The following is a 27,978-nucleotide window of genomic DNA, read 5'->3' on the forward strand; positions in this document are numbered from 1 at the left end:
CGTCAGGTGTAGTCTCTGATGACATTGCGGAATTTGGGAACAGCTGGGCAGTAGATTTGCCCCATGAGAGACCCTGTCCTGAGGTTGATGATGATTTCCCTGGACCATGCTCATCTGAGTCTGATATGGATGTACGCTTGTACACACTGCCTTCTGGGTTTGAACTGAGCTAAATGGGTCTTAGTATGTATAGTTTAAAACCAGAGTTTATAAGAGGAGTCATACGTGTTTTAGTATGATTGTGCATTCAGTAAAATGTGAAAAGTATTTTTGGTTGTCCACCTTAAAACCTGTTTTAGCAATATTGCTTGTTTGTGTGTTATCTGAGCAGGATGCCATTGAGAAGTGCAGTGCATTGCTTTTCTTTCCTTTCATCTCCTGCCATGAGAACATTGACCCAAATCCATTTGTCGCCAGTTGTGTTTCGGACATGTGTGTGTAAGTCAACTGTGGTGCTTTTGTCTAAATGGTGTAACTGAAGTTGAACCCTGCTGAAAAAAACAAGCAAAAGATGGATTGCTGATCTTAGCTGGATTAAGCTATTCTAACTGGCCACTCAGTCTAACTGAACTGGTGTTTAGCTGGTTGGCTAGCTGGTCTCAAAACCACTCTAAAACCATTTAAAATGACTAGTCTAACCAGCTTGGCCAAACTGAGAGATAAACTAAGAAACTTAAACTGGTTTCATATACTTTTTTCCCCAGCAGGTTTATATAAATCTGTGTTATTTTAGTATAATTTATATACTATTGTAGTATTTATTAATATTTTGAATTCTATACGTTTTTAAACATTTTCAGTTTTAAATTTGGTTTTAGTAATTTTGTGCTTTTTTCATTTTTATTAGTTTTTTTTCTATTTAGCTTTATTAGTTTCAGTAATTAGTAATTAAGTACTTCAGCCTAAACTTATTTATTCTAGTTTTTCATCTAATATTTATATTTTATAAGTTTTATTTCAATTAACAAAAATGTTAATTAAAATAAACTGACAAAATCTTTATTTTTTAATAGTTTTAGCTAACAGTAAGAACACTGATATAAATCAAATTTCTTAAATCTTCTTTTACTTATAGCAATGTTTGGATCATTAGAACCTTAAAGGGTTAGTTCACCCAAAAATGAAATTTCTATAATTATTTACTCACTCTCATGTCATTCCACACCAGTAAGACCTTCCTTCATCTTTGGAACACAAATTAAGATATTTTGATGAAATCCTAGAGGTTTTTTATCCTTCATTGAAAGCAATGAAATTACCACATTCATGGTCCAGAAAAGTAGTAAAAACATTGTTAAAATAGTCCATGTGACTGCAGTGGTTCAACCTTAATATTATGAAGCAATGAGAATACTTTTTGTGCAACAAATCAAAACAAAAATAACAACGTAAAGGTGCCAAAGAACATGTTTTCAAAAGATGTAATATAAGTCTTAAGTGTCCCCTGAATGTGTCTGTGAAGTTTCAGCTCAAAATACCCCATGGTTTTTTTTTTTATAAATGCGCCGATTCAGGGTACGCGGCCCCTTTAAATCTCGTGCTCCACGCCCCAAGAGCTCGCGCTTGCCTTAAACACCATAAACAAAGTTCACACAGCTAATATAACCCTCAAAATGGATCTTTACAAAGTGTTTGTCATGCAACATGTCTAATCGTGTAAGTACAGTATTTATTTGGATGTTTACATTTGATTCTGAATGAGTTTGAGGCTGTGCTCCGTGGCTAACGGCTAATGCTACACTGTTGGAGAGATTTATAAAGAATGAAGTTGTGTTTATGAATTATACAGACTGCAAGTGTTTAAAAAATGAAAATAACGACGCCTCTTGTCTCCGTGAATACAGTAAGAAACGATGGTAACTTTAACCATATTTAACAGTACATTAGCAACATGCTAACGAAACATTTAGAAAGACAATTTACAAATATCACTAAAAATATCATGATATCATGGATCATGTCAGTTATTATTGCTCCATCTGACATTTTTTGCTATTGTCCTTATTGTTTATCTAGTCTGATGATTCAGCTGTGCACAAAGGTGCTCTAAGTGATGTCAGGTGTTTTTAGGCCAAAACATTTTTTGTCACATACAGCAAACATCTCCTCACTATCCGATAGCTGCCTGTCCCCTGAACACATTGTAAAAAAAACGCGGTCTCTATAGTCGCCACAAGCTCCGAAAACGGCAATAAAAACAAACTGGTGCAGCCTGGACCATGAAACATAATAAACATGCTCCAGCCAATAACCGACAAGAATGATTTTAAATGCGCGTTCATGACTGTTTCAGGAAACATGGAGGGGAGGGGGAGGAGGAGGAGGAGGAGGGAGGGTCTAGCTTGCATTGAACATGGGCTGGCATATGCAAATATTGGGGGCGTACACCCCAACTGTTACGTAACAGTCGGTGTTATGTTGAGATTCGCCTGTTCTTCTGAGGTCTTTTAAACAAATGAGATTTATATAAGGAGGAAACAATGGTGTTTGAGACTCACTGTATGTCATTTCCATGTACTGAACTCTTGTTATTCAACTATGCCGAGGTAAATTCAATTTTTGAATCTAGGGCACCTTTAATTCAACAAATTCGCCTCTCCTCTGTCATTCTGGCACGTTATTTATGTTGCAGCGCTTCCAGGTTCTACGTGAAAATGACGGCTCAGTATTAATAAGTTCGGACGTAAACACGGAAGCTCTGCAATGTTAATAGCATAGGAGAATGACGGGAGAGATCAATTTGTTGAATAAAGTCGTTATTTTTGTTTTGTTTCTGCACACAAAAAGTATTCTCGTCTCTTCATAATATTAAGGTTGAACCACTGCAGTCACGTTGACTATCTTAACAATGTTTTTACTACTTTTCTGGACCTTGAATGTGGTAATTTTGTTGCTTTCGATTGGAGGATAAAAAACCTCTCGGATTTCATCAAAATATCTTAATTTGTGTTTCGAAGATGAACAAAGGTCTTACAGGTGTGGAACGACATGAGGGTGAGTAATAAATGACAGAAATGTCATTTTTGGGTGAACTAACCCTTTAAGACCAGTTGTCTTAGACCTAAAATTCAATTGGAATTTTGTCATTTGATCTTTTGCAATCATTTGCTTTAAAAATGTGGGAACATAGTTAGTTGAACAAAGATAAACATAATGAAATTAAAATGTCAGATGACAAATTCTAGCATAATGGCAGTATTATGTGATATTAACTTTTGTGTTAATGTCAGTATTGAACATTTCTGTTTCTTGCATTTAAGATTTTAAGTAGACTCTCTCTCTCTCTCTTCCTCTCCCTTCCTGAATGTTTTTTTTTCTCCATAGCCTCTTTCCTGCATTCCACACCTCCCAATTCCAACAGGATTATGTTAATTATAGTAATGAAAATATATTGCATATGGCAAAAGCTGCAGAAAGAATGTTTGTGAATATATGTAGCCTATATGTATGTGTGTGCATGCATGTAATTATGTTTGCACTAGTATTTGTAAGCATATGTGTGTGTGTATGTGTATTGATTACAGTGATGAAATATCTGCTGAAGTTTATTAACAGTTTCAGACTCAACTGATGATTGAAGAGGTAGTGAGAGGATCAGATTGCAAGAGCAAGTTGAACTTGCAGCTGTATTGCTCTTACAGTTTAATTCAGTCTTATATCACCATACTAAAAGAGATTATTTTTTAGGATTGTTCTTTCTTCTAACTTTTTTTTGGGCTGTTTTGTGTTTATTAACATTTAAATGTTTTTTATATTTCCAGATCAGATGATGAGGAAACGTTTTGTCGGACTCTGGTTGAGTACACCAGGGCTTGTTCTCATGTGGGCTACCCCGTCAGAGAATGGAGGGACAGTTTTCCTACATGCGGTCAGTTGGCTTTCATGTCATAATGGTAACACATGGCATAAACTTTGCAGCTTGTGATGTAACATGTTTGTGTTTCAGCGGACGGATGTGAGGATAGTTTTGTCCACAGAGACTGTATCAGCTGCTGCCCGCCAACATGTACGTTTGAGAAGGAGTGTTTGGGCACCAATCTGCACTGTCTGGATGGATGCTACTGCCCGGATGGTGAGACTGATAATCAGATGCCTAAATGGGAGTATAATTAGTAATTTTCCTGAATGCTTGCTATTATGAGAACACAAACGAGCCATTTAGGGCACTTCAGAATGCATTTTGCAGTGATTATTTTAATTTTAGTATGATTTTTATGACTTCTTAAAGGTCTTTTTAAAAGATGTAATATAAGTCTAAGGTGTCCCTGAATGTGTCTGTGAAGTTTCAGCTCAAAATACCCCATAGATTTTTTTTAATTAATTTTTTTCACTGCCTATTTTGGGGCATCGTTAAATATGAGCCGATTTAGGCTGCGGCCCCTTTAAATGCTCACGCTCCCCGCCCACGGAGCTCGCGCTTGCCTTTAACAGCATAAACAAAGTTCACACAGCTAATATAACCCTCAAAATTGTTCTTTACAAAGTGTTCGTCATGCAGCATGTAAAATCGCATAAGTATGGTATTTATTTGGATGTTTACATTTGATTCTGAATGAGTTTGATAGTGCTCCGTGGCTAACGGCTAATGCTACACTGTTGGAGAGATTTATAAAGAATGAAGTTGTGTTTATGAATTATACAGACTGCAAGTGTTAAAAAAATGAAAATAACGACAGTCTTGTCTCCGTGAATACAGTAAGAAATGATGGTAACTTTAACCACATTTAACAGTACATTAGCAACATGCTAATGAAACATTTATTAAGACAGTTTTCAAATATCACTAAAAATATCATGATATCATGGATCATGTCAGTTATTATTGCTCCATCTGCCATTTTTCGCTGTTGTCCTTGCTTGCTTACCTAGTCTGATGATTCAGCTGTGCACATCCAGACGTCCTGCCCTTGTCTAATGCTTGAACATGAGCTGGCATATGCAAATATTGGGGGCGTACATATTAATGATCCCGACTGTTACGTAACAGTCAGTGTTATGCTGACATTCGCCTGTTCTTCTGAGGTCTTTTAAACAAATGAGATTTATATAAGAAGGAGGAAACAATGGTGTTTGAGACTCACTGTATGTCATTTCTATGTACTGAACTCTTGTTATTTAACTATGCCGAGGTAAATTCAATTTTTAATTCTAGCGCACCTTTAAAGGGGTGGTTGATTATGATTTCAATTTTTTAACTTTAGTTAGTGTATAATGTTGCTGTTTGAGCATAAACAACATCTGCAAAGTTACAATGCTCCAAGTTCAATGCAAAGGGAGATATTTTCTTTTAAAGAATTGACTGTTTAAGGACTACAATAAACGGCTGGTAGGGACTACAACAAACTGGAGTCTTGTCCGACTCCAGTTTGAACAATGTAAGGCTGAACACAGTTACTGACAATCGTCATTTTGTCTTCGTGAGATTCTCCAGCTGGGAGCAGCAGCTCATTTGCATTTAAAGGGACACACACAAAAATGGCATGTTTTTGCTCATACCCAAATAGGGGCAAAAAGGCTATAATAAATGATCTGTGGGGTATTTTGGAGCTGAAAATTCACAGTCACATTCTGGGGACGCTAGAGACTTCTTTTACATCTTATAAAAGGGGCATTATAGATCCCCTTTAATAGTGAACTACAGCTAACTTGTTTCACCTATGGCTTCTCTTTCTGTCTGGCCTCTCTCAGGTCTGATCTTGCAGAATGGCACCTGTATTGCAGTGTCTCAGTGCCCCTGTGTGTACCATGGTACAGCATATCCTCTGGGTCATGTATTGGAGCAGGGCTGCAGTGTCTGGTTAGAAACATGCAATTTTCACTCTTTTACACCTAAAACACCACGTTTCTCCCATTTTTAATCAGTAGATAACCACAGTAGCTGATTATAGAAACACAACAAATGATCTGTTGAATTCATGAGTGAGTCCATCTAATGTGAATTACATTTTCAGTGTCTGTATGGGAGGATTGTGGAACTGCACCGAAAACAATTGCACTGGTAATCAGCAACCTTTGTATTTCACAGTTTTACAGAATACCATACCAAAAGCATTGCAAACCCAGCTATTTAAATATAATTTTTCCTTCCATCTCATTTTTTTTTTTTATCACAATGTCTCCTTAGGGTCTCCGTAACTTACTAAATCATTGTGTTTTCAAAGATTATATTAGGATTAAAAGTTTTTTTCAACCCCTAGCGGAATGCACAGTAATGGGTGACACGCATGTGACAACATTCGATGGCCGGATCTTCATGTACGTGGGCTCTTGCCAGTATGTGCTAGTGAAGAGCCGCGGCAGCACCAAGTTTACTGTCACACTACAGTACACAGCCTGTGGACAGGTAAAAAGAGTGTGTCTAGAAATGTGTGTGATCAGAGATGTTTTGTGTGTGTTTAATGGAGTCTCTTGTCTCTCAGTCTCAGGAACACTCCTGCATCCACTCAGTGGCTCTGGTGGTGGATGAAGACGTCAGCAGGCAGGTCACTCTCACAAGAGAGGGGGAAGTTGTCATTGGGGCTAGTATGGCTGTCAATTTGCCTTACTCAGATGGTAAGGACAGGTTCTCAGATTTACATCGGTACGGGCCACTTTAATAGTGAATGTTTTTTTATGAACCTTAGTCAAGGTAGATGCCATATTTAATTTGCTGCAAATGAAAAGAAGGCTGTGATGGACAGTCCTATTTTTTTTTACTAACGGTCATTATGCTTTATTTAACATTTCTAGGTTAAATGCTGAACCTTGAAATGCAGTAATAAATATAATATGGTAGTTAAAGAGATAGTTTACCCCAAAATGAAAATTCTGTCATCATTTATTCACCCTCAAGTTATTCCAAGCCTGTATGAATTTCTTTCTTCTGCTGAACACAAAAGAAGAAGATATTTTGAAGAATATGGGTAACAGCTGATTGGCCCCATTTTCATGATTATGGAAAAAAAATACTATGGAAGTCAATGGGGCCATCAACAAAATATTTTCTTTTGTGTTCAGCAGAAAAAATAAATTCATACAGGTTTGGAACAATTTGAGGTTGAGTAAATAATGACAGAATTTTCATTTTTGGGTGAAACAAAGAAATTATCCCTTTAAATTAGTTTTTTTTTTTTTTTTTTTGCTGATAAATGCTGATAAATAATAAGAAAAAGTGATTCATAATTACTGTTGGAAGAATAGTAAAAAGCTCTCAGTAGAGTATTGAAGAAAATGGAAAGAAAAATAATTGATTCAATTAAATTAAATTGAATAAATAAAAAAATAAGTAACCTTATTAATATTACAGTTACTTATTAAAATATTTCTGCTACCTAAGCAGTAATAAAAATGTGTCTACTACATAGACAATAATTAACAGAAATAATATTAGAATAAATTTGATTAAAATGTATTTCCTATTTCTTTATTTCTGCTTGTTTATTAGACATGGTGAACATTCGTCGGCTGACGTCTATGTTTGTGGGTCTGCGGTCTGTCTTTGGCCTGAGGTTTCAGTACGATTGGCAGGGTGGACGAATCTACCTTCAGCTGGACAGCACCTGGATGGGCTCCACACTTGGCCTCTGCGGAACCCTCAACGGAAACCTACGGGATGATTTCCTGTAAGAAACTTCTTTCTGCAAAACATTTTAAATGTCTCTCAGTTTCTCTTCAGGTTGCATTATGTAGTTCTTGGACTTGCGTGTAAGTAAATGTGTTTTTACTCTCCAGTTCTCCTGCAGGCATGATTGAAGGTACTCCACAGCTACACGTCAACGCCTGGAAAGTGTCTTCAGCGTGCATTAGCCCTGTCAACATACCCATTATCGACCCCTGTGAAATGAACCAACAAAATGGTATATATGTTAATCCTTTTGCTTATCACAGTTTAAATATTCATTGTTGTCCCAAGAATCAGGTACAAAAATAGACAAATGTAATGCATGATTTCTAGACCTTCATGATGCTGAAAAGGTATTTTGTTTCAGTGTTTTATGCTGCCCAGTGTGATGTGCTAGAAGAGGAAGTGTTTGCGCCGTGCCATGCATATGTTAGCCCCAGCCTGTACCACCAGCAGTGCCGCTACCAGGCCTGTCGATGTGGCAGCGCCTGCCTCTGCACTGCTCTGTCCCACTATGCATACATCTGCGGCAAACATCAAATCACCATCAACTTCAGAGCACATGTCTCTGAGTGCGGTTCGTTGGTCATCCCTACATCTATTTGTCTGTCTGTCTATCTATTACATGAGTATGTTGAGGAAGTAATTTGAGTGTGAGTGTCTGTACGTGTAGGTATGGTGTGTTTAGGTGGGATGCTGTATCACCCGTGCACATCAGCATGCGGGAGGACGTGTCAGTCAATCAGCAGTGGTGAAGTGTGTGATGGTGACTGTGCTGAAGGATGCAGCTGCAACGAGGGAACATTCTATGATCACGCTCGCCAGCGCTGTGTGCTGCTGTACGTCTGAATACAGCAAACGTCAATACCCCTACCCTCACCTTGTAATTTCTGAATACTAGCATATAAATGGATATATGTTTCCTTTTTAACTGGGTCTTGGGTTTAATTTCAGCTCCCAGTGTCACTGTTACTTCATAGGTTCAGTGTTTCAGCCTGGTGAAGTGTCCTTCAGTTCATCTGGACCATGGTGAGTGAGTGGATTTTGTTGTCAAACATGTAGATTTACAGCTACAAGTAGGTTTGCTACATTTTGCAACAACATGAATTAAAATTCTAACCGCATCATTTCCCAATTGAGCAAAAGTGACAGTAAAGACATTTATAATGTTACAAAAGATTAAAATAATAATGTGTGTATATATATATATACACAATCAAACCAAAATTTATTCAGACACCTTGAACATTTTATTCATTAATACAAATTATTCACTATAGTTTAAAAAAATGGTAATAAAATATGACAAGATCTTAGAGTTAAATTGTGTCAGAAAACTTAATTATGTCTAATAACACTTAAGCAAAACATGGTCAGGTCAAAGTGTCTAAATAATTTTTTGTTCCAAATTTTTTATCAATTTTACTGGTAGTCCACTGTATGAAGAATTTTTGGGTATAATATGCCACCGTTTACTTTATTTTGCTATCCTCACTTACATAAATGAACTATAGTGTCCTGCACCCACTTGTAAAAATATATCAAAAATATAAAAAATGTCTGAATAATTTTTGTTTTGACTGTATATATATATATATATATGTATATATCGTATTATACTGTATATTGGTAATGTATATTTCGATTTGATTTTTCTTTAGTCTCTGCAGAAATGGTCGTATGGAGTGTGTGCCAGAAGAGAGAGGTAAACTTTTACTTTTTCTTTGCTCCATTTCACCAGTCTTCCCTTTCACCTCTGCCTTCCCCAGGAAAAGAGTGTTTTCATCACAGCAGTACATTCCTCAGAGGTAACGCATTGAGCAGACTGAATGCTGGACAGATCTGAACCTCAGATACACATGCACAAAGAAAGAGGGAGACTTGGGAAGAGAGCAAATTCTGCTTTTTGCTTGTCGATTTGACTTTTTCTAGAATTTTCCAATGATAAATTCAAATGGCTTATTTGCCAGATATGGCTGTGATTTGAAATCTTCAATAATATTCAGGGGGCTGCATTTTTCATATGTGTCCAGTTTTTGTTTTTCAACTTATTGAATTTCAACAATGTAGAAAAAACTAGTTGTCTGTTAACCCAAATTTCTTTTGATAATTATTAATGGTGCAATCATCACTATTACTATTTCTCATACTATGAACACAGTTGAGGAGAAAGTTGAGTCAGAATAGTGATAAAACAGAACCCACACTGAAACTAGGAGTCATATCTAGGAACCAACTAGAAATGTCCTAGCTACCAAAACAAACAATGTGTTAAATCTACTTTTGCATAAACAAGCACCACTTAAAGGGTTAGTTCACCGAAAAATGAAAATTCTGTCATTTATTACTCATCCTCATGCCGTTCCACACCCGTAAGACCTTCGTTCAATTTTGGAAAACAAATTAAGATATTTTTGTTGAAATCCGATGGCTCAGTGAGGCCTCCATAGGGAGCAATGGACACTTCCTCTCTCAAGATCCATAAAGGTACTAAAAACTTATTTAAATCGATTCATGTGAGTACAGTGGTTCAATATTAATATTATAAAGCGACAAGAATATTTTTGAAACGCCAAAAAAAAACAAAATAATGACTTATTTAGTGATGGCCGATTTCAAAACAGTGCTTCAGGAAGCATCAGAGCATAATGAATCAGTGTGTCGAATCATGATTCAGATCGCGTGTCAAACTGCCAACGGCTGAAATCACGTGACTTTGGCGCTCCCAACAGCAGATTCGATTCACTAATTCATTTGTGCTCCGATGCTTCCTGAAGCAGTGTTTTGAAGTCGGCCATCACTAAATAAGTTATTATTTTGTTTTTGTTTTTGGAGCTCCAAAAATAGTCTTGTTGCTTTACAATATTAATATTGAACCATTGTACTCACATGAACCAATTTAAATATGTTTTTAGTACCTTTATGGATCATGAGAGAGGAAGTGTCATTGCTCCCTATTAAGGCCTCACCGAGCCATCGGATTTCAACTAAAATATCTTAATTTGTGTTCCGAAGATTAACGAAGGTCTTACGGGTGTGGAACGGCATGAGGGTAAGTAATAAATGACAGAATTTTCATTTTTGGGTGAACTAACCCTTTAAGTTCACTATTATACATTTTCTTTTAACCATTCTCTCTCCATCCATTTTTTTCAGAACCTGAGAGAGGAGATTGTCCCAATGGTAAAGTCTACTACAGCTGCAGGGGTCAGATTGGGCGCGGACCTTCAGGTGTGGGCCTGGCCTGTGAACTCACCTGTCGAAACCTGATGCTGAATCTGACCTGCCCTCCCATGACCCCATGTGTACCAGGATGTGGATGTCCTGCTGGGTAATCACTTTCTTTCTTTGCATTTGGAACAAATGTTTTGAAAAGTATGCGTGTCTATTGACACCAGAGCATGTAATGTTACACCATCTTCTTTAATTGGTGCAGGCTAGTGGTTCATAATGGAGACTGCTATTACCCAGAGAACTGCCCCTGTGCATGGCTTGGTCTAGAGTATCTCCCTGGAGAGACTGTGGACACTCCGTGCTACCGATGGTCAGTGTGTTTTTTTTAGTATGAGCTTAGTTTTCATAATTCTGTTTCCTGGGTGATTCTTCAGTTAATAGAGCTTTTCTGTTCCTTGGATGCTTTTCATACCTAGGATGATTTTAAAGAAAGGAAAAATGTATTAGGACAGATTGTAACAGCTTTAAACTGTTTTTTTTTTTTTTTTTTTTAAATCGTGTCTCTTATAACCTAATAGCCTTTTTCTAATTAAGAGTGTTGAAAAGTTACATTTGAGGGAATTATTTGTTTTGGGTTTGTCCTCTACCAAGAAGATTTCACTTTATTTACAAAAAGTATAAAAAACAAGAAAATTTTACATTGCAATATTCCTAAAAACCTAACAAACATTTAATATTCAGTTGGATTTTATGTGTGCAATATGCATTTTTCCTAAGAAAGAATCATGGTCCTTAATACTGCTTAGTGTCATTACCACTGATAATAATAAAAACTTTTTAAGCAGCAAATTAGAGCAAATCACTAGTTTCCGTGAAAAGTCAAGTAGCGACATAGGCTAAACCTCGAGGGTAATAGCCGCATTAGCTCAGCATTCAGTCTCGGTACACCTTTCTCCTGCATTCTGAGTGACAAATAACTGCTGGTCATCTGAAATTCACAGAACCACAGTTACATGTAACTAGCATTCTTTTTCCTTCCTCTTGACCATCAGAGGCGGTATTTAAGCACTAGTGGATGAGTCCTGAAGAACTGCTAATCTGACTGCATGAGGGGTAGCAGTGTTTAACTTGTAGAAGCAGACAAAAGTACAGGGAGATGCCTGTAGCCGCTGCACAGATATTCATTTTAGAGACTCCTCTAAAAGCAGCCCTAGATGTAGACACAGCCCTAGTGGAATGACAAGAGATACCTCCTGGCAGAGGGTTTTGGGATTTCTTGTATGCCATAGTGATCACCTCTACAATACAATTTGACAATCTCTGCTTAATACAGCAGCCCCTTTCTGGTCACCACCAAAACAAACAAAAAGCTGATCTGTAGCAGCCACATAGCACCTCAAGGCTCACACAGGACACAAAAGGTGATCCCCTGACTGACTGATTGAGAAGTAGACTGAAAAGCAGCCAAATTAATCAACTGATTTATAAACTGAGGAATCAGAACATTAGGTAGAAAAGATGGATTTGGTTAAAGGACAATGCCAGAATAATCAGTGGAACCAAGGCATGCATTACTCACGAACAGACAAAGCATGTAACTCGCTAACACATTTAGCGGAAGCAATGGCCAGCAAAAAATAGTTTTCAAAGATATCCATGTAAGGTCATATGTCTACAAAGGCTCAAATAGCAGATTTTGGGATACGTTATGCTCCTCAGTGCAGTCCGGTGGCATGTTGTCAAAATGTATATATTCTGATATTTGTCTGTCCTGTTTTCCTAAAAAAAAGTTCCTGAAAAAATCCTAAAAAAACACCCCACCACACAGACTCAGAAACGTGGTACGTCTACGACTGCCAGTGCACAGCTCTCCACTTGATGGAATGAGCATATAAGGGAAACTTTTTCTAAGACAGTTACTGTTCTTTCATCGAGATGTCAAAAACATAACACTGAGATGTTAAAACGTCTTCTTCAGATGCTTCAGCCTGAAGTGTCTGTCTCACTATAACACAGGGGGATGAAGAGGGTTCAAGTAAAAAATGGAGGAAGAGCCTTTTAGTTTCTCTTCTTCTTCATGTCATGCTGAATTTTATGTGCTATCTATAAGCGAGTCTGCCTTTTTTTCCCAGGATCATTTGAATGCTGTGGATGTTGCTGCGCAACCTTCCCCCCAGAAGGCTCATACTTATATTTGAACGGCTCAGGGTTCTTGTAGAGATTTGATACTGTCAGGACAAATTGACAGATAGGCCAGTTATTTTGGCTGGATATGATACTTTGGATGTGCTCCAGATGGTGGTTGCCTGCTTAGGGCTGGACAACTCAACTTCGCAACCAGCCCAGTCCAATGTTCTTTTTTAGACAGTTTTCAGCTGGATCTAACTTTGCTATTCCACCATGCAAGGATTTTGTGTCCGAATTTTTGAATGCCCTTATGGGGTCTAGTGCACCTATACATAGACTGCTCCTACAAAAGCATCTATGGCAAATGTGGATACTATTGGGGTGGGCCGTGCTCCACCACATGTTGCCGCCTTGGTGGTGTTACCTGATGGGGCCCTATGAAGCAATGTGCATTGCCCTAGTGCTCTCAATGCGGTTGCACAGACTTGTTACTGAAAAAGGCATACGAGTCTACTGCATTTGTAACCAGCATAAATAACACAATATGCCAATTACTCATAACCACTACCATAACCACTACATTAAAATTAGCAAATGTTGAGCGCTCAGTTTTGCAATTCCTCCAAGCTGCTCTTCTGAACTGGGTACTTATACCGGCACGCTTCTGGCAGCTTGACGCCAAGTTTGACTTGCCCAGGTGAAACTGCCTGAGGATTGTAAGAAAACTCTACGAGATCTGTCAATTATTCCTGGACACCTCTTTGGGTCTAATGTTCCAGAACTTCTGGAAAAAACAGTGAAGTTGTCCGAGGCCACTAGTCAACTGACTCAGGTTCAGTGCAATTGTGCTTTTAAGAAGCTGGCCACTCAGACTCGTCATCGCTTTGCAATGCCAGAGCAACGATTCTGCCAGCGTTCTACTCCACAGCCTCAGGGTTCACAAAGACCCCTTGCTGCTGAGGACAATTGAGGGTTTCGACCTCGTCAGTGGCAGTTGCTAGGGGGTCCATATCAGTGCACCCCCACTGCCACTAAAATTCGCACACATAAATCTTGAAATGGTTGGGCCGGTAGTCAATCATTTTTCAAGACTACACCTGCAGTTCTGGATGGAGCAACAATAGACCCTTGGGTTTGGACTACACTGAGCAAGGGGTATGCTCTGCAGTTTTGACGCCAGCCCCCAAAGATTTTAAGAAGGTGGTTTTCCTCTGATTTAATAAATCTAAACTTGTTCCTGAAAACTCTTCCATTCTGGATGTCACGTAAAGCCATTCTGTCATGAGAGATGTGGTTACAAGCATCAGTTTGAAAGATGTTTATTTTCACGTTCAGATTGTTTCTTATCACAGGAAATTTCTTTGATTCAGTTTCAAGAACCAGGGCTACCAATTAAAGGTACTACCATTCGGTCTGTCTCGGACCCCTCGTGTTTTCACAAGATGCACGAATGCTGCATTGTATCTGCTATGGTCCAGAGGAATGCAGTCCTGTCTTATTTGAAAGACTGGCTGCTGTGTGCCCCAACAAGACGCCAAGCTGTCCATGACACCAGACTGCTTTTGGAGCATGTGCAGAAGCTAGGTCTCGCAGTAAGGCAAGGCAAGGCAATTTTATTTGTATAGCACATTTCATACACAATGATAATTCAAAGTGCTTTACATAAAGAATAATAATAAAAATAGAACATAAGGAATAGAAATAACAGTAAAAACAGAGAATTTTACCGCAATATTTAAAATGCATTAAAAGTCAGAATCAAGATGATACATAAAAGATATAAAATACATTAAAAATGAAATAAAAACAGGAAAAGGAATTTAAAGAATAAAAAGATAATACGTATAAAATAAAGTGCAAACAGTTCGGACATAGCACAGTGCTCCATCAGCAAATGCATAGATAAAAAGATGTGTTTTGAGTCTGGATTTGAATGTGGCTACTGTAGGAGCACACCTGATCTCTTCTGGAAGCTGGTTCCAGCTGCGGCTGGCGTAACAGCTAAAAGCAGACTCTCCCTGCTTTGAGTGAACCCTTGGTATTTTTAAGTGTGTTGATCCTGATGATCTGAGTGATCTGTTAGGTTTATATTCTATGAGCATATCTGCAATGTATTGGGGTCCTAGGCCATTGAGTGATTTATAAACGAGTAACAGTACTTTAAAATCAATTCTAAATGCAACTGGAAGCCAGTGCAAGGACCTTAGGACTGGTGTGATGTGTTCATGTTTTCGGGTTCTGCTCAGTATCCTGGCAGCAGCGTTCTGTACGAGCTGCAGTTGTCTTATGGTCTTTTTGGGAAGGCCAGTGAGGAGCCCATTACAGTAATCCACCCTGCTGGTGATGAAAGCATGAACAAGTTTCTCTAAGTCTTGACTGGAGACAAAGCATCTAATTCTTGCAATATTTTTGAGATGATAATATGCTGATTTAGTTATTGTCTTTACATGGCTACTGAAACTCAGGTCTGACTCCAGAATCACACCAAGATTCCTGACTTGATTTTTAGTTGTTTGACCCCTAGAGTGAAGGTACGTGTTCACTTTGAGAACTTCGTCTTTGTTTCCAAACGCAATGACTTCAGTTTTGTCTTTGTTTAACTGAAGGAAGTTTAGGCACATCCAATTTTTAATTTCATCAATGCATTGGCACAGGGAGTCAATGGGGCTGTAGTCGTTAGGTGAGAGGGCTAGGTAAATCTGGGTGTCATCTGCATAGCTGTGATATGCAATTTGGTTCTTTCTCATTATTTGGCTCAGTGGCAGCATATATAGGTTGAACAGGAGGGGTGCAAGTATTGAACCTTGAGGGACTCCGCATATCATGGATGTCCACTCAGACTTATAGTCACCGATACTCACATAATAACCTCTCCCTTCTAAGTATGACCTGAACCATTTAAGGACCATCCCAGAAAGCCCAACCCAGTTTTCGAGCCTGTCAAGAAGAATGTTGTGATCAACAGTGTCAAACGCAGCACTGAGGTCGAGTAGAACCAGCACTGATAATTTACCTGAATCTGTGTTTAGGCGAATATCATTTATTATCTTTATGAGTGCTGTCTCTGTGCTGTGATGCGGTCGGAAACCAGATTGAAAGTTGTCAAAGTATCCATTCAAGCTTAAGAACTTGTTCAGCTGATTGAAAACAACTTTTTCAATGATCTTGCCTATGAAAGGAAGATTTGAGATTGGCCTGTAGTTGCTCAATATGGTGTTATCCAGATTGCTCTTTTTCAGGAGGGGCTTAACAACTGCAGTTTTCAGGGATTTTGGAAAAGTCCCAGAGAGAAGTGAGGCATTTACCACTTCTAGGAGATCTGCTTCTAAACAGTTAAACACTCTTTTGAAAAAAGATGTGGGAAGTGTGTCAAGGGCGCAGGTTGATGTTTTAAGGTGCTGTACTGTTTCTTCCAAAATTTTACCATCAATTGCTTCGAAATCAGACATAATAGATACTTTCTGAGGTTGTGATCTGATCTGTTTTACCCCAGTGCAGCTCAAGGATGTGCTGATCGCCTTTCTGATATTATTAATTTTCTCAGAGAAGAAGGAAGCAAACTCACAACATTTGCTGTCTGAGAGCATTTCACTAGGAATCTGACTTGGGGGGTTTGTTAGTCTCTCTACAGTAGCAAAAAGAGTGCGGGTGTTGTTTAAGTTTCTGTTTATTATATTTGAGAAGAAGGTCTGTCTAGCTTTGCCTAATTCCACATTGAAAGCATGAAGAATATCTTTATAGATGTTATAATGAATTTCAAGTTTTGTCTTTCGCCACATGCGCTCAGCTTTTCTGCATTGTCTTTTCATATTTTGCACTGCTGTTGAGTTTCTCCACGGTGCTTTTTGTCTGACACTTTTCTTCCTGACTTTCACAGGAGCAATGTTATCAATAACATTCTGTACTTTTGAGTTAAAAGAATCAAGGAGAAAATCAACAGAGTCTGCGGATATGCTTGGTGTTAAAGATATAGCCTTCATAAACAGTGCACTAGTATTCTCATTTAAGCATCGCTTTTTGCCCGAGACAGATCTAGCTTCAACAGTCGGACAGATCAATATTTCAAAGAAAATACAGAAATGATCAGATAGTGCTACATCCTTAATGACAATGGATGAAATGTTTAGACCCTTACTAATAATTAAATCTAGAGTGTGTCCACGATTGTGTGTAGGTCCATGTACATGCTGAGTCAGATCAAAAGTATTCAGAACAGTTATGATTTCTTTTGCCATATTGGATTCTGCATTTTCTATGTGGATGTTAAAGTCCCCAGTAATAACAAAACAGTCAAACTCTGAGGAAATTGCTGATAACAGTTCTATAAAATCCTCCACAAAGGCTGGAGAGTATTTTGGAGGCCTGTAAATAACTATAAGTAGAATGCGAGGAGCACCTTTTAACACAATACCTAAATATTCGAAAGACAAGTAATCCCCAAATGACACTTGCTTGCACTGATAGACATCTTTAAATAGAGCAGCAACACCTCCACCTCTCCTAACAGCTCTGCAGACACTCATAAAAGTAAAGTTAGGAGGGGCTGTTTCATTCAGGATTGTTGCACTGCAGCTGTCTTCAAGCCATGTTTCATTTAGAAGCATAAAATCTAGGTTGTTTGTGGTTATTAAGTCATTGACTAGAAGTGATTTATTTTTAAGTGAGCGGATGTTTAAAAGTGCTAACTTAACAGTCTTACTTTCTGTCTCTACAGTAATCTTAGTTTGACGTGTAATAGGTAGCAGATTAAATGGGTTTGCCAAACGGTTTGAAAAGGCCTTAGGCTTTCTATAACATAATAAAACAGAAATAGAGAAAGCTACAGGCACACTGGGTTCCCGCTTGTTCTGTAAACAATTGATAAAGTCACTGTTATCGTAGCGGGGACCCGACACACATCACTGAGAGCTGTTATCGGTTGTTTTTGATTCACCTAGAACAGATGGAGGAGGGTGAGGGCCCTGGCGTTGTGGCAGGGGCCGAAGAGCTCTCGCAGGAGGAGGGGGTGGCCGAGCTGGGCCCACAGGCTTTGGTGGTTTCGGGGCTTGACGCTTTTTTGTTGATATCTGGGGGCTCGCAGCAAAAGAGTGGGAGAGTTTGGTTCCAGCATACACCAGTTCCTCCATTTTCTCTGAGAAGCACAGAAGAGGGGATGCTGGAGAGAGGGATAACGTGTCCGGTGAGAGGGGCTGTTGCTCTGGTGTTACCGGAGGCTGTAATATGTTGTCCTGGCTTCCCTGGCTGTTTTTCCAAAAGTCGTCCTTGGGTGCTGAATCTTGGAGCAGTTCTAACACGTCACTGTCTCTCGGTGAGCTCTGTGGGCAGGGCTCAGTTAGGATTGTGTCCATGAGCAGTGGTTGTTGTGGCTGCGTGGTGTTATCATTGACCTTGTGGGAAGTGTCAACCGCATGTCCATTCAGCTGCTGAAGTGAAGTCCTGTGGTCAGTTGTACTCTGTCCAGGTGTGTTTGTGCCATTCAGGTTGAGTGGATTTGCACACACTGCTGAAGGATGATGGAGGCAGAAGTAGATATTGTCCTTTAGCACTCTTGAGCCCAGTTTGTTTGGGTGCAGGCCATCATGAGTGAACAATTGTCTCTGACTCCAGAACAGATTGAAGTTGTCGATGAAGTTCAGTCCTTTTAAGTTGCAGGTTTTTTGCAGCCATGTGTTAAGTCCAAGCAACCGTGTAAATCTATTTGTTCCTCTTGCTGGGAGTGGTCCACTGATGAACGACTGAACTTTTAGTCTTTTAAGCATTTCAAAAAGTTCATTGAAATCCCTCTTAAGGAGTTCTGACTGCTCCTTCCGAATATCATTCTTCCCCACATGAATGATTAGTCGATTTGCAGTCTTATATTTCATCAGAATGCTCTTAAGTTCCCATGTCGTTGTATCCCTGCTGCTAATGTTTCTGATAATAGAGTCACCCACTATCAGAGTCCTGGGCTCGGCTGCTCTAAGAGCTGAGTGCCGCTGACTGTTCAACCTTGAGCGGCAGTTAGCATCGGTGTTAGCTGCTGGCTGATTTGATCTGTGTCCGATCATGTTTGGGGATTCCTCACCCACATTCATCAAGTCTGGAGATTCCTCACCCACATTCATTAACACTTCAAATCTGTTCTCCAGATGTATTGGCGGTGGTAGGGAGCTAGTGTTTGGGGTAGAGGATGCTACTGCATTAATATGTGATACTCGTGACAATCTAATGTCTCGAGTGCCTTTGGGTCTCGCTCCCTGTGTGTGCCATCGATTAATGTGCTGATCAGTTCCGGCACTCAGTACGGTCTGTTTAGGGGCATTAGATTCATGGGACTCACCGGCTTTGTGCTGAGGACGTCCATGACGAAGCTCTGTTGTGTGTTCCTTCTGGTTTGGTAGTCCCGCAAGTAACTTTGTTTCAAGAACTGCAATCCTTTGTAGAAGTCTGTGGCAGTTTGTGCAGCAGGTAGATTCTTCAACCAGAAGAGGCATATTATTTCTAATCCTTTTGGATGTAGGCAGCTGTGTTTTCCCTTCTCCGGAATGTAAGCTGATGGCGGTCAGTGGGAGGCTGGTTGGATAAAAATTCCCCTTTTTTTGTAGCAATTCTTCCAGTTAAAAAGATTGTTGTTGCCAAGATTTGTCGTTTGAGCACTGTGCCGATTTGCTGTAGTTAAAATTAGGATATAAAATATAAAAGCAATAGAGCAAAGCGCGGAGCTGTAAGCAAGAGCGTCCGAACAGTAGCGAAGCAGGAAGTCTAGGGGAGAACAATCAAAGCAAGGGAAGTAAACAAAGCAAAGTGTTGCCTGATTCTAGTGCAAACAATTACTTACATTGTAATGACTCTGGACTCCTGTGCGATGTCTGCCACCCTGTCACATGTCACATCAGACTGACTGCCTCTAATCCTGTGATTCCACTTGACTTGCTGCACCTCAGGCCTCTCCAGTGGTGGAACAACAGTTTGCAGTTGAACCCTATCAGACATTGTTATCATTTGATTGTTGTCTCACACCGTTGTATTCAGACATTGACACAGTGAAATTGCTGGGAGTTTCTGATGTCAGGTGTACCTATAGCGTCATTCCTTCTCATCGAGAGATGGTCACAACTGATGCTTCCCTTCATGGAATCACAGGAGTTTTTGTGGCCATTGGTCTCCAGTTTGGTCTAGGGACCACATCAACCTTCTGGTGTTGTGTGTGGTTTTCCTAGCCCTGCAGTATTTCTTGCCAGTTCTGGCTGGCCGTCATGTGCTTATTCTGTTCTTCAACACCATGACAATGTTTCACCTGAACAATCAAGGTGGCACAAAGTCGCTCAAGTCCCTGCATCTCACTCACAAGATTCCTAACTTGGTCTCTTTCTCGACTGGTGACTCAGAGGGCAGTTTACCTTCCGGGGTCGAGTAATCAGGTAGCAGATGCTCTTTCAAGAGATCTTCTGCTCCCAGGAGAATGGAGGCTTCACCCGGATGTTGTGTAGACGATATGGCAGCAGTTTGGCAAAGCAGAAGTGGATCTTTTTGCAATTGAGGCGACCACTCACTGTCGCTTGTGGTTTGTGAGAACAGAGACGTCCAGCCCATTGGGGCAGGATGCTCTGTTTCACGAGTGGCCAAACTCTATACTTTATGCATTCTGTCCTTTTCTTCTGTTGTGGGAGACATTACACAGGATATCTCTGTTCAACCACATAGTGTTACTTGTAGCACCCTGATGGCCAACCAGGCCTTGGTTTCCGCTGCTTCTGAGAATATTGGTGGGCAGGTCATGGCAGCTTCTGCTTTGGAAAGAACTGTTATCACAGATGGATGGCATTGTTTGGCACCCATGTCCAGCCCATCTGCAGTTTTGGGTTTGGCCTCTGGGTCCAACTGGGTCTTTTAAATGATTGTGAACCTGCTGTTGTTCATAGCATAACTAGTGCTAGAGCTTTTTGCAGCATCTTTTGGATTCAGGCAATCCAACCTCCACCTTGAAGGTATATGTTTCGGCCATTTCTGCGTACCATGTACCAATTAAAGGGTTAGTTCACCCAAAAATGAAATTTCTGTCATTACTCACCCTCATGGTGTCCCAAACACGTAAGACCTGTTTCTGAAGCACACATAGGCAGCAACAACATTGCACCTTTTGAGGTCCAGAAAGGTACTAAAGACATTGTTAAAATAGTCAACGTGACAACAGTGGTTCAAACTTAATGTTATGAAGCGACGAGAATACTTTTTGTGCGCAAAAACCTAACAAAAATAACAACTTTATTTAATAATTGTTAAAGTTAAAAATTCGTTATTTTTGTTTTGTTTTTGCGCACAAAAAATATTCTTGTCACTTCATAACATTAACATTCATAACATTTTTTTTTGCCCTAAGCGTGCTAGCAAGTTACATTCTTTGTCTGTTAGTGAGTAATGCATGCGTTGGCTGCCGGATGATTCTGGCGCTGTGCTTCAACCAAAACCATCTTTTCTACCTAAAGTTCTGTTTCCTCAGTTTATAAATAAGTTGATCAGTTTGGATGCTTTTCAGTCTGCATCTCAATCAGACCTGTCAGGGGATCACCTTTTGTGTCCTGTATGAGCCTTGAGGTGCTATGTGGCTGCTACCATTAACCTTAGGCAAACAGCTTTTTGTTTGTTATGGTGGTGCCCAGGAAGGGGCTGCTGTATCAAGCAGAGATTGTCAAATTGGATTGTGGAGGTGATTACTATGGCATACAAGAAAGTTTAAAAGCCTTTGCCAGGATGTGTCTCTTGTCATTCCACTAGGACTGTCTATATCTTGGACTAATTTTCGAGGAGTATCTATGGCAGATATCTGTGCAGCTGCTACTTGGGCTTATCCCTGTATTTTACCCTCCTCTACAAGTTCAACATTGCTACACCTCATACTGTCAGATTAGCAGTTATTCAGGAGCAACCTTGACTATTTTTCAGGTGAGTGGCATTCCTCATGACTGTGTTGGTAGGAGTCATCCACTAGTGCTTAAAGGTTAAAAATTAAAATAATGTAATTTATTACTCACCCTCATGTCGTTCTACACCTGTAAGACCATTGTTCATCTTCGGAACACAAATTAAGATATTTTTGATCAAATCTGATGTCTCAGTGAGGCCTCCATAGACAGCAATGCCACCGAACTTCTCAAGATCCAGAAAGGTACTCAAAATATATTCAAAACAGTTCATGTGACTACAGTGGTTCAACCTTACTTTTATAAATCGATGAGAATACTTTTTGTGCACCAAAAAAAAAAAAAAAAGACTATTCAACAATGCTTTGAATCTTTTGTTTCGATTCAGTGATTCAGAGCACCACAGTCATGTGATTTCAGCAGTTTGGCAGTTTGACATGCGATCCAAATCACTGAATTGTGTATTGTGAATTATTTTCATTTTTGGCTGAACTAACCCTTTAAGCACTGCCTCTGACGGTCATGAGGAATGAAACAAAATGCAAGAAACGTAGGTAACTGTGATTCTGTGACTTCCAGATGATGCCAAAGTTATTTGCCACTCGAAATGCTCTAGAAAGGCGTACAGAGACTGAATGCTGAGCTAATGTGGCTATTACCCTCGAGGCTCAACCTACGTCACTACGTGACATTTTTGGTATATTATCTCGACCTCTCTAGCTGGCACTGCAATAATGCCACTAGTGCCTAAGCACTGCCTCTGACAGTCATCTGGAATTCATAGAACCACAGTTACCTACGTAACTAGCGATAGGTAACACTTTAGAGTACTGTTCCATCATTGATAAATAACTACACAGGAACAAATGAGTAATGCAATATTAACATTCTTGTAACTACTATTAAATAACAAGAAACTCTGATTAACAAATTAGTAAGTAATATCGCTCAATTGAATGAGGTAGTTCACTATTTGCTGATCAGTAACTACTAACTCCCAGAGGACTACTAAGAACTACTATATACAGGTTCATAATTAATGTGAATAATGCATACAATGCGTGTACAATCAGTTCGGTAACACTTTAGTTTAGGGTCCAGTTCTCACTATTAACTAGTTGCTTATTAGCATGCATATTACTAGGATATTGGCTGTTTATTAGTACTTATAAAGCACATATTAATGCCTTATTCTGCATGACCATATTCCACATCTCTTAATCCTACCCAATTCAAAAACTTAACAACTACCTTACTAACTATTATTAAGCAGTAATTAGGAGTTTATTGAGGCAGAGGCATGGTTAATAGTTAGTTAATAGGACCGTAATCTAAAGTGTTACCATTAATTCTAAAGTGAAGATCATGGTAACCCACTAGTAATGACTCAGGTATTACCAAATCCTTTAGAAGGAACTACTAATTGGAACAGTTTTCTAAAGTTAAAAGCATGATAACTCCGTAGTAATGACTGAAGTCATTGTAAGCTTTTGAAATTTTTGTATAGGTTTTGGATAGTATTGAATCATGTGTTACTACTTCCTTTTTAAGGAATTACTAATTATTTGGATCAGTATTCCAAAGTGAACATCAATGTTGCCTTGTAGTAATGACTCAAGTATTACCAAATCCATCCGAAGCCATTACTATCCAAAACCTATACATAAACCTCAAAAGTTTATAATGACTTCAGTCAATATTAAGGAGTTATCATGTTTTTCACTTTAGAATACTGTTCCAAATAGTTAGTAATTCCTTATGAATTATTTGTACTTGAGTCGTTACTAGTGGGTTACCATGATCTTCACTTTAGAATTAATTATACATTATTCACATTAATTATGAATCTGTATACAGTAATTCTATAGTAAGTCCGCTGGGAAGTATAAAAAAAATAGTAGTTATTGATTAGCTAATGATTAATGAACTACCTCATTCAGGCTCAGGTTAGGTTTGTAAACGCTATTACTTACTAATTAGTTAATCAGAGTTTCTTGTTAGTTAATAGCAGTTACTAGAGTATTAATATAATATTAAAGGTGCCCTAGAATCAAAAATTTAATTTACCTTGGCATAGTTAAATAACAAGAGTTCAGTACATGGAAATGACATACAGTGAGTCTCAAACACCATTGTTTCCTCCTTCTTGTGTAAATCTCATTTGTTTAAAAGACCTCAGAAAAACAAAAGAAATCTCAACATAACACCGACTGTTACATAACAGTCAGGATCATTAATATGTATGACCCCAATATTTGCATATGCCAGCCCATGTTCAAAGCATTACACAAGGGCAGCCAGTATTAACGTCTGGATGTGCACAGCTGAATCATCAGACTAGGTAAGCAAGCAAGAACAATAGCGAAAAATGGCAGATGGAGCAATAATAACTGACATGATCCATGATAATATGATATTTTTAGTAATATTTGTAAATTGTCTTTCTAAATGTTTCGTTAGCATGTTGCTAATGTACTGTTAAATGTGGTTAAAGTTACCATCATTTCTTACTGTATTCACAGAGATAAGAGAGTCGTTGCTATTTTCATTTTTAAACACTTGCAGTCTGTATAATTCATAAACACAACTTCATTCTTTATAAAGAATGTGTAATGTTAGCTTTAAAACCAAACCAACAGTGTGTAATGTTAGCTTTAGCCATGAAGCACAGCCTCAAACTCATTCAGAATCAAATGTAAACATCCAAATAAATACTATACTCACATGATCCGACACATGCATGCAGCATGCATGACGAACATCTTGTAAAGATCCATTTGAGGGTTATATTAGCTGTGTGAACTTTGTAAATGCACTGTATTATAGTCGAGAGCCTGAATCGGTGCATAGTTAATGATGCCCCAAAATAGGCAGTTAAAAAAATGAATTAAAAAAAATCTATGGGGTATTTTGAGCTGAAACTTCACAGACACATTCAGGGGACACCTTAGACTTATATTACATCTTGTAAAAACTGGTTCTAGGGCACCTTTAATATTAATATTAGCATTACTCATTTGTTCCTGTGTAGTTATTCATTATTGACGGATCAGATTTCTAAAAATATTCAAAATATATTCTATTTATTCAAATGTATCTAACATTTTGTCCCAAAAATTATATATGTCCTCACAAGTCAATGCCAAAAATTCACGCAATCACACATTATAACAAAATACGCTTGAAGACTGATGAAGACCATGGTCAGAGCTTTACTCCAGAACATGTTATTAATGTTTCAAAACAGATGAAACCGTTAGAAGATTATTTTTCTTCTGTAATACTTCAAGTAGTCAAAAAGGCCCCTAATTGCAGAATTACCTGTTTATGTGTGTTTAAGTAATGTTTCTTTTGATCTCTCTCTCTCTCCAGTGTGTGTCATCGTGGGTTCTTTAACTGCACATATTCACCGTGTCCAGCAGTGTGTACCATTTACAGTGACCGTCATTACCACACATTTGATGGCCTGGAGTATGATTATGTCAGTGACTGCCAGGTCTACCTGGTCAAGGTACTTCCTGACTATGTGTGTTTGTGACTTTGGGCACACTAGCATAAAAATGCCAAAAAGTAAAAGGGTATTTAGTCATAGACATTTAAGATAGCTGACATTTGTCCTTTTTGAGATGCATAGGCAATCGCAAATAACCATGGCCAATTCTTTTATTAACTATTAATAAAGTAAATATAATAGTAAGTAAATATTGTGTGAAAGAAGCACTCATTTAATTTCAGAAATGTTATGTATGTACACTACTGTACAAAAGTTAACGGTTAGTAAGCTTTGCTTATAATGTTTAAAAGAACTGTTTTATATTTGAATATATTTAAAAATGTAATTTATTCCTGTGATGGCAAAGCTGAATTTTCAGCAGCTATTACTCCAGTCTTCAGTGTCATACTTTTGAATGGTATGTATTGTGTGTTTACCATTATTGGGCTACAATTACAATTACTGTATATTGACCCTCCTCCACTGTAGACATAGCCATCAGCCATTTAAAAAGCCCACAATGGTCAACGATTAATGATATTACAATGGCTTCTCAACTTGTAACGTGGTAATAGTGTTTTTTTGTGAGGGTAAGCTTAAGTGTAAGAGCAAGTGTACAACTGCTGTAATCGGTGACGATTGCTTGCCTTGTGTGCTGGTCTTAGGACCAAGTGGAGTGGTGCTTACCACCTTGTCTTTAACAAAGAGTGTGTTTCACCAGTTGAAAATGTTGCACCTTTAAACCAAAGAATTTTTAACGAATGGCCAAAGAGTGTGCGTGCATGTGCGCTCTCACACTTTGCGGACTTCAGTAAGGACGTATAAAGTTGCAGGAAAAGAGATCTGCTTCTACCGCCTCTAATCTTGGGAAAATCAGAGGGGATTTTTAATTAGAACAGGACTGTGGTAATGGAGCCAGAGTTAATGTCAGTCCCAGCACAGAAACTCAGCAAAGAGCCGCATATAACAAAGAGCAATCTGTTCCCTATCAGCCTACGCAATGCAACCTGCTACTGCCCTTAATGACTGAGAAAGTGTGTACAGGAATGCATATGTGTGTGTGTGGTTTGTGTGTGTGGTTTTTGTGTGTGTGTGGATGCTTAAGGTGCAGGTGAATAGACTTTGGTGTCTCCTAAAGGCCACTGATTCTCTGAGGAGTCTACTGATCTACCCGGGGGACAGGCTTCACGACAAAAAGAAATGGCTTTAGTCACACACACACACACACACACACACACACACACACACACACACACACACACACACACACACACACACACACACACACACACACACACACACACACACACACACTTATGCTCTTATTTACTTTCATTTAATAAAAAAATACAGTAAAAACAGTAATACTGTGAAGTATGATTACAATTTAAAAGACCTTTTTTAATATATTTTAAAATATAATTTATTCCTATGATTGCAAATCTTAATTTTCAGCAGCCATTAGAAATATTTCTTATTATTATCAATGTTGAAAACAGTTGTTGTTCTTCATATTTTTGTGGAAAATGTAATATATTTTTTTCAGGATTCTTTAATATATAGAATCTTTTGTAACATTATAAATGTCTTTACTGTCACATTTGATCAATTTAATGTGCCTTTGCTGAATAAAGGTATTATTTTCTTTTAAAAAATACAATTAAATAAAAAAAAAAACATCTTACTGACCTCAACCCCTTAGAATTCCTATCAAATTTGCCCAACATGCCTAAAAAGGCATACCCAAAGTAAATTGAATGCTGTTCTTGACCACTTTTTTCATCCAATGTTAGATTGGGGCCGGGGTGCATTGATGGGTGGGGGAAACTATTGATAGCGGACAACTTCAACATATTAAACTATCATTTTCTTTGAAAAAAATTTGTCAGTTCTGTTTGGTAACACTTGTTTCACACACTTTAAGGAAGTGTTGTTTTTCAGATTTAGAGATGATAAAGCGTCATATATTGAATGCATACTATACTTGTTAATCCTGTGTCTAAATAGAGTGTTGGTGATACTGAGGTGTCCATCATGGCTCAAAATAAAGATTGCTACGAAAGTGGGATTGTTTGCATGAAGTACCTGCTCATCTATGTTGGCCTCACCAAAATCTACTTCAGTGATAACTCTGGTAAACCTGTGAGTACAAGACATAACCATCTTCAGCTGATTAATGGCACATTTGTCCTTTCATAAACTATGAGACTGTAATTGTTTCTGTGTTAGCATGTTTTGTAGTCTGTATTTACTGTAATCTGCATTTGTTTGAAGTGGTTTTGCGCTTGTCCTCCAGAGCTCATCTACTGTTGTGGGAAGAGGATATGAGTTTCAGCTCTGGAGTGCGGGCTACTATACTGTGGTCCACTTCCCTGCTCAAGATCTGACTGTTTTATGGGACCGCAAGACAACTGTCCATATTCGTGCTGGACCCCAATGGAAGGTCAGAGGTCGTTCCCTTTGAATGAGCAGTATAATGTTACACTGTATAAACCATATCTTTTACTATAATGTATTTGGCTATGTTTTTAGGGTCAGATGAGTGGTTTGTGTGGAAACTTTGACATGGTAACAGTAAATGACATGACCACAGCCGGACATATGGAGGTCAGCAACGCACAGGCCTTTGGAGACAGCTGGGCTGTTGGACAGGTAAAACACCTAGCTTTAGGATACTACTGTGA

At 38.7% G+C, this 27,978-nt stretch overlaps 1 protein-coding gene across 3 annotated transcripts in view; it reads left to right on the plus strand.

Annotated features, from left to right (window-relative positions):
• otogl (otogelin-like) overlaps positions 1–27,978 on the plus strand; it is a 65,792-nt gene that overhangs the window by 9,761 nt on the left and 28,053 nt on the right. For all 3 annotated transcript variants that reach the window (XR_007181555.1, XM_048168061.1, XM_048168062.1), the window contains exons 11-30: positions 7–131; positions 332–438; positions 3,762–3,868; positions 3,947–4,072; positions 5,689–5,797; positions 5,952–5,998; positions 6,198–6,343; positions 6,420–6,552; positions 7,424–7,601; positions 7,711–7,835; positions 7,968–8,177; positions 8,274–8,439; positions 8,555–8,629; positions 9,262–9,305; positions 10,757–10,931; positions 11,037–11,144; positions 25,174–25,312; positions 27,302–27,436; positions 27,591–27,737; positions 27,827–27,946. Coding sequence is in view for 2 of the 3 variants with exons in the window: in XM_048168061.1 (XP_048024018.1) it covers positions 7–131; positions 332–438; positions 3,762–3,868; positions 3,947–4,072; positions 5,689–5,797; positions 5,952–5,998; positions 6,198–6,343; positions 6,420–6,552; positions 7,424–7,601; positions 7,711–7,835; positions 7,968–8,177; positions 8,274–8,439; positions 8,555–8,629; positions 9,262–9,305; positions 10,757–10,931; positions 11,037–11,144; positions 25,174–25,312; positions 27,302–27,436; positions 27,591–27,737; positions 27,827–27,946 (2,522 nt within the window). In the remaining variant the exon portion in view is untranslated. The remainder of the gene's footprint in view (positions 1–6; positions 132–331; positions 439–3,761; positions 3,869–3,946; positions 4,073–5,688; positions 5,798–5,951; positions 5,999–6,197; positions 6,344–6,419; positions 6,553–7,423; positions 7,602–7,710; positions 7,836–7,967; positions 8,178–8,273; positions 8,440–8,554; positions 8,630–9,261; positions 9,306–10,756; positions 10,932–11,036; positions 11,145–25,173; positions 25,313–27,301; positions 27,437–27,590; positions 27,738–27,826; positions 27,947–27,978) is intronic.

The sequence above is a fragment of the Megalobrama amblycephala genome, linkage group LG19 (genome assembly GCF_018812025.1).
Source record: "Megalobrama amblycephala isolate DHTTF-2021 linkage group LG19, ASM1881202v1, whole genome shotgun sequence".
Taxonomy (NCBI): domain Eukaryota; kingdom Metazoa; phylum Chordata; class Actinopteri; order Cypriniformes; family Xenocyprididae; genus Megalobrama; species Megalobrama amblycephala.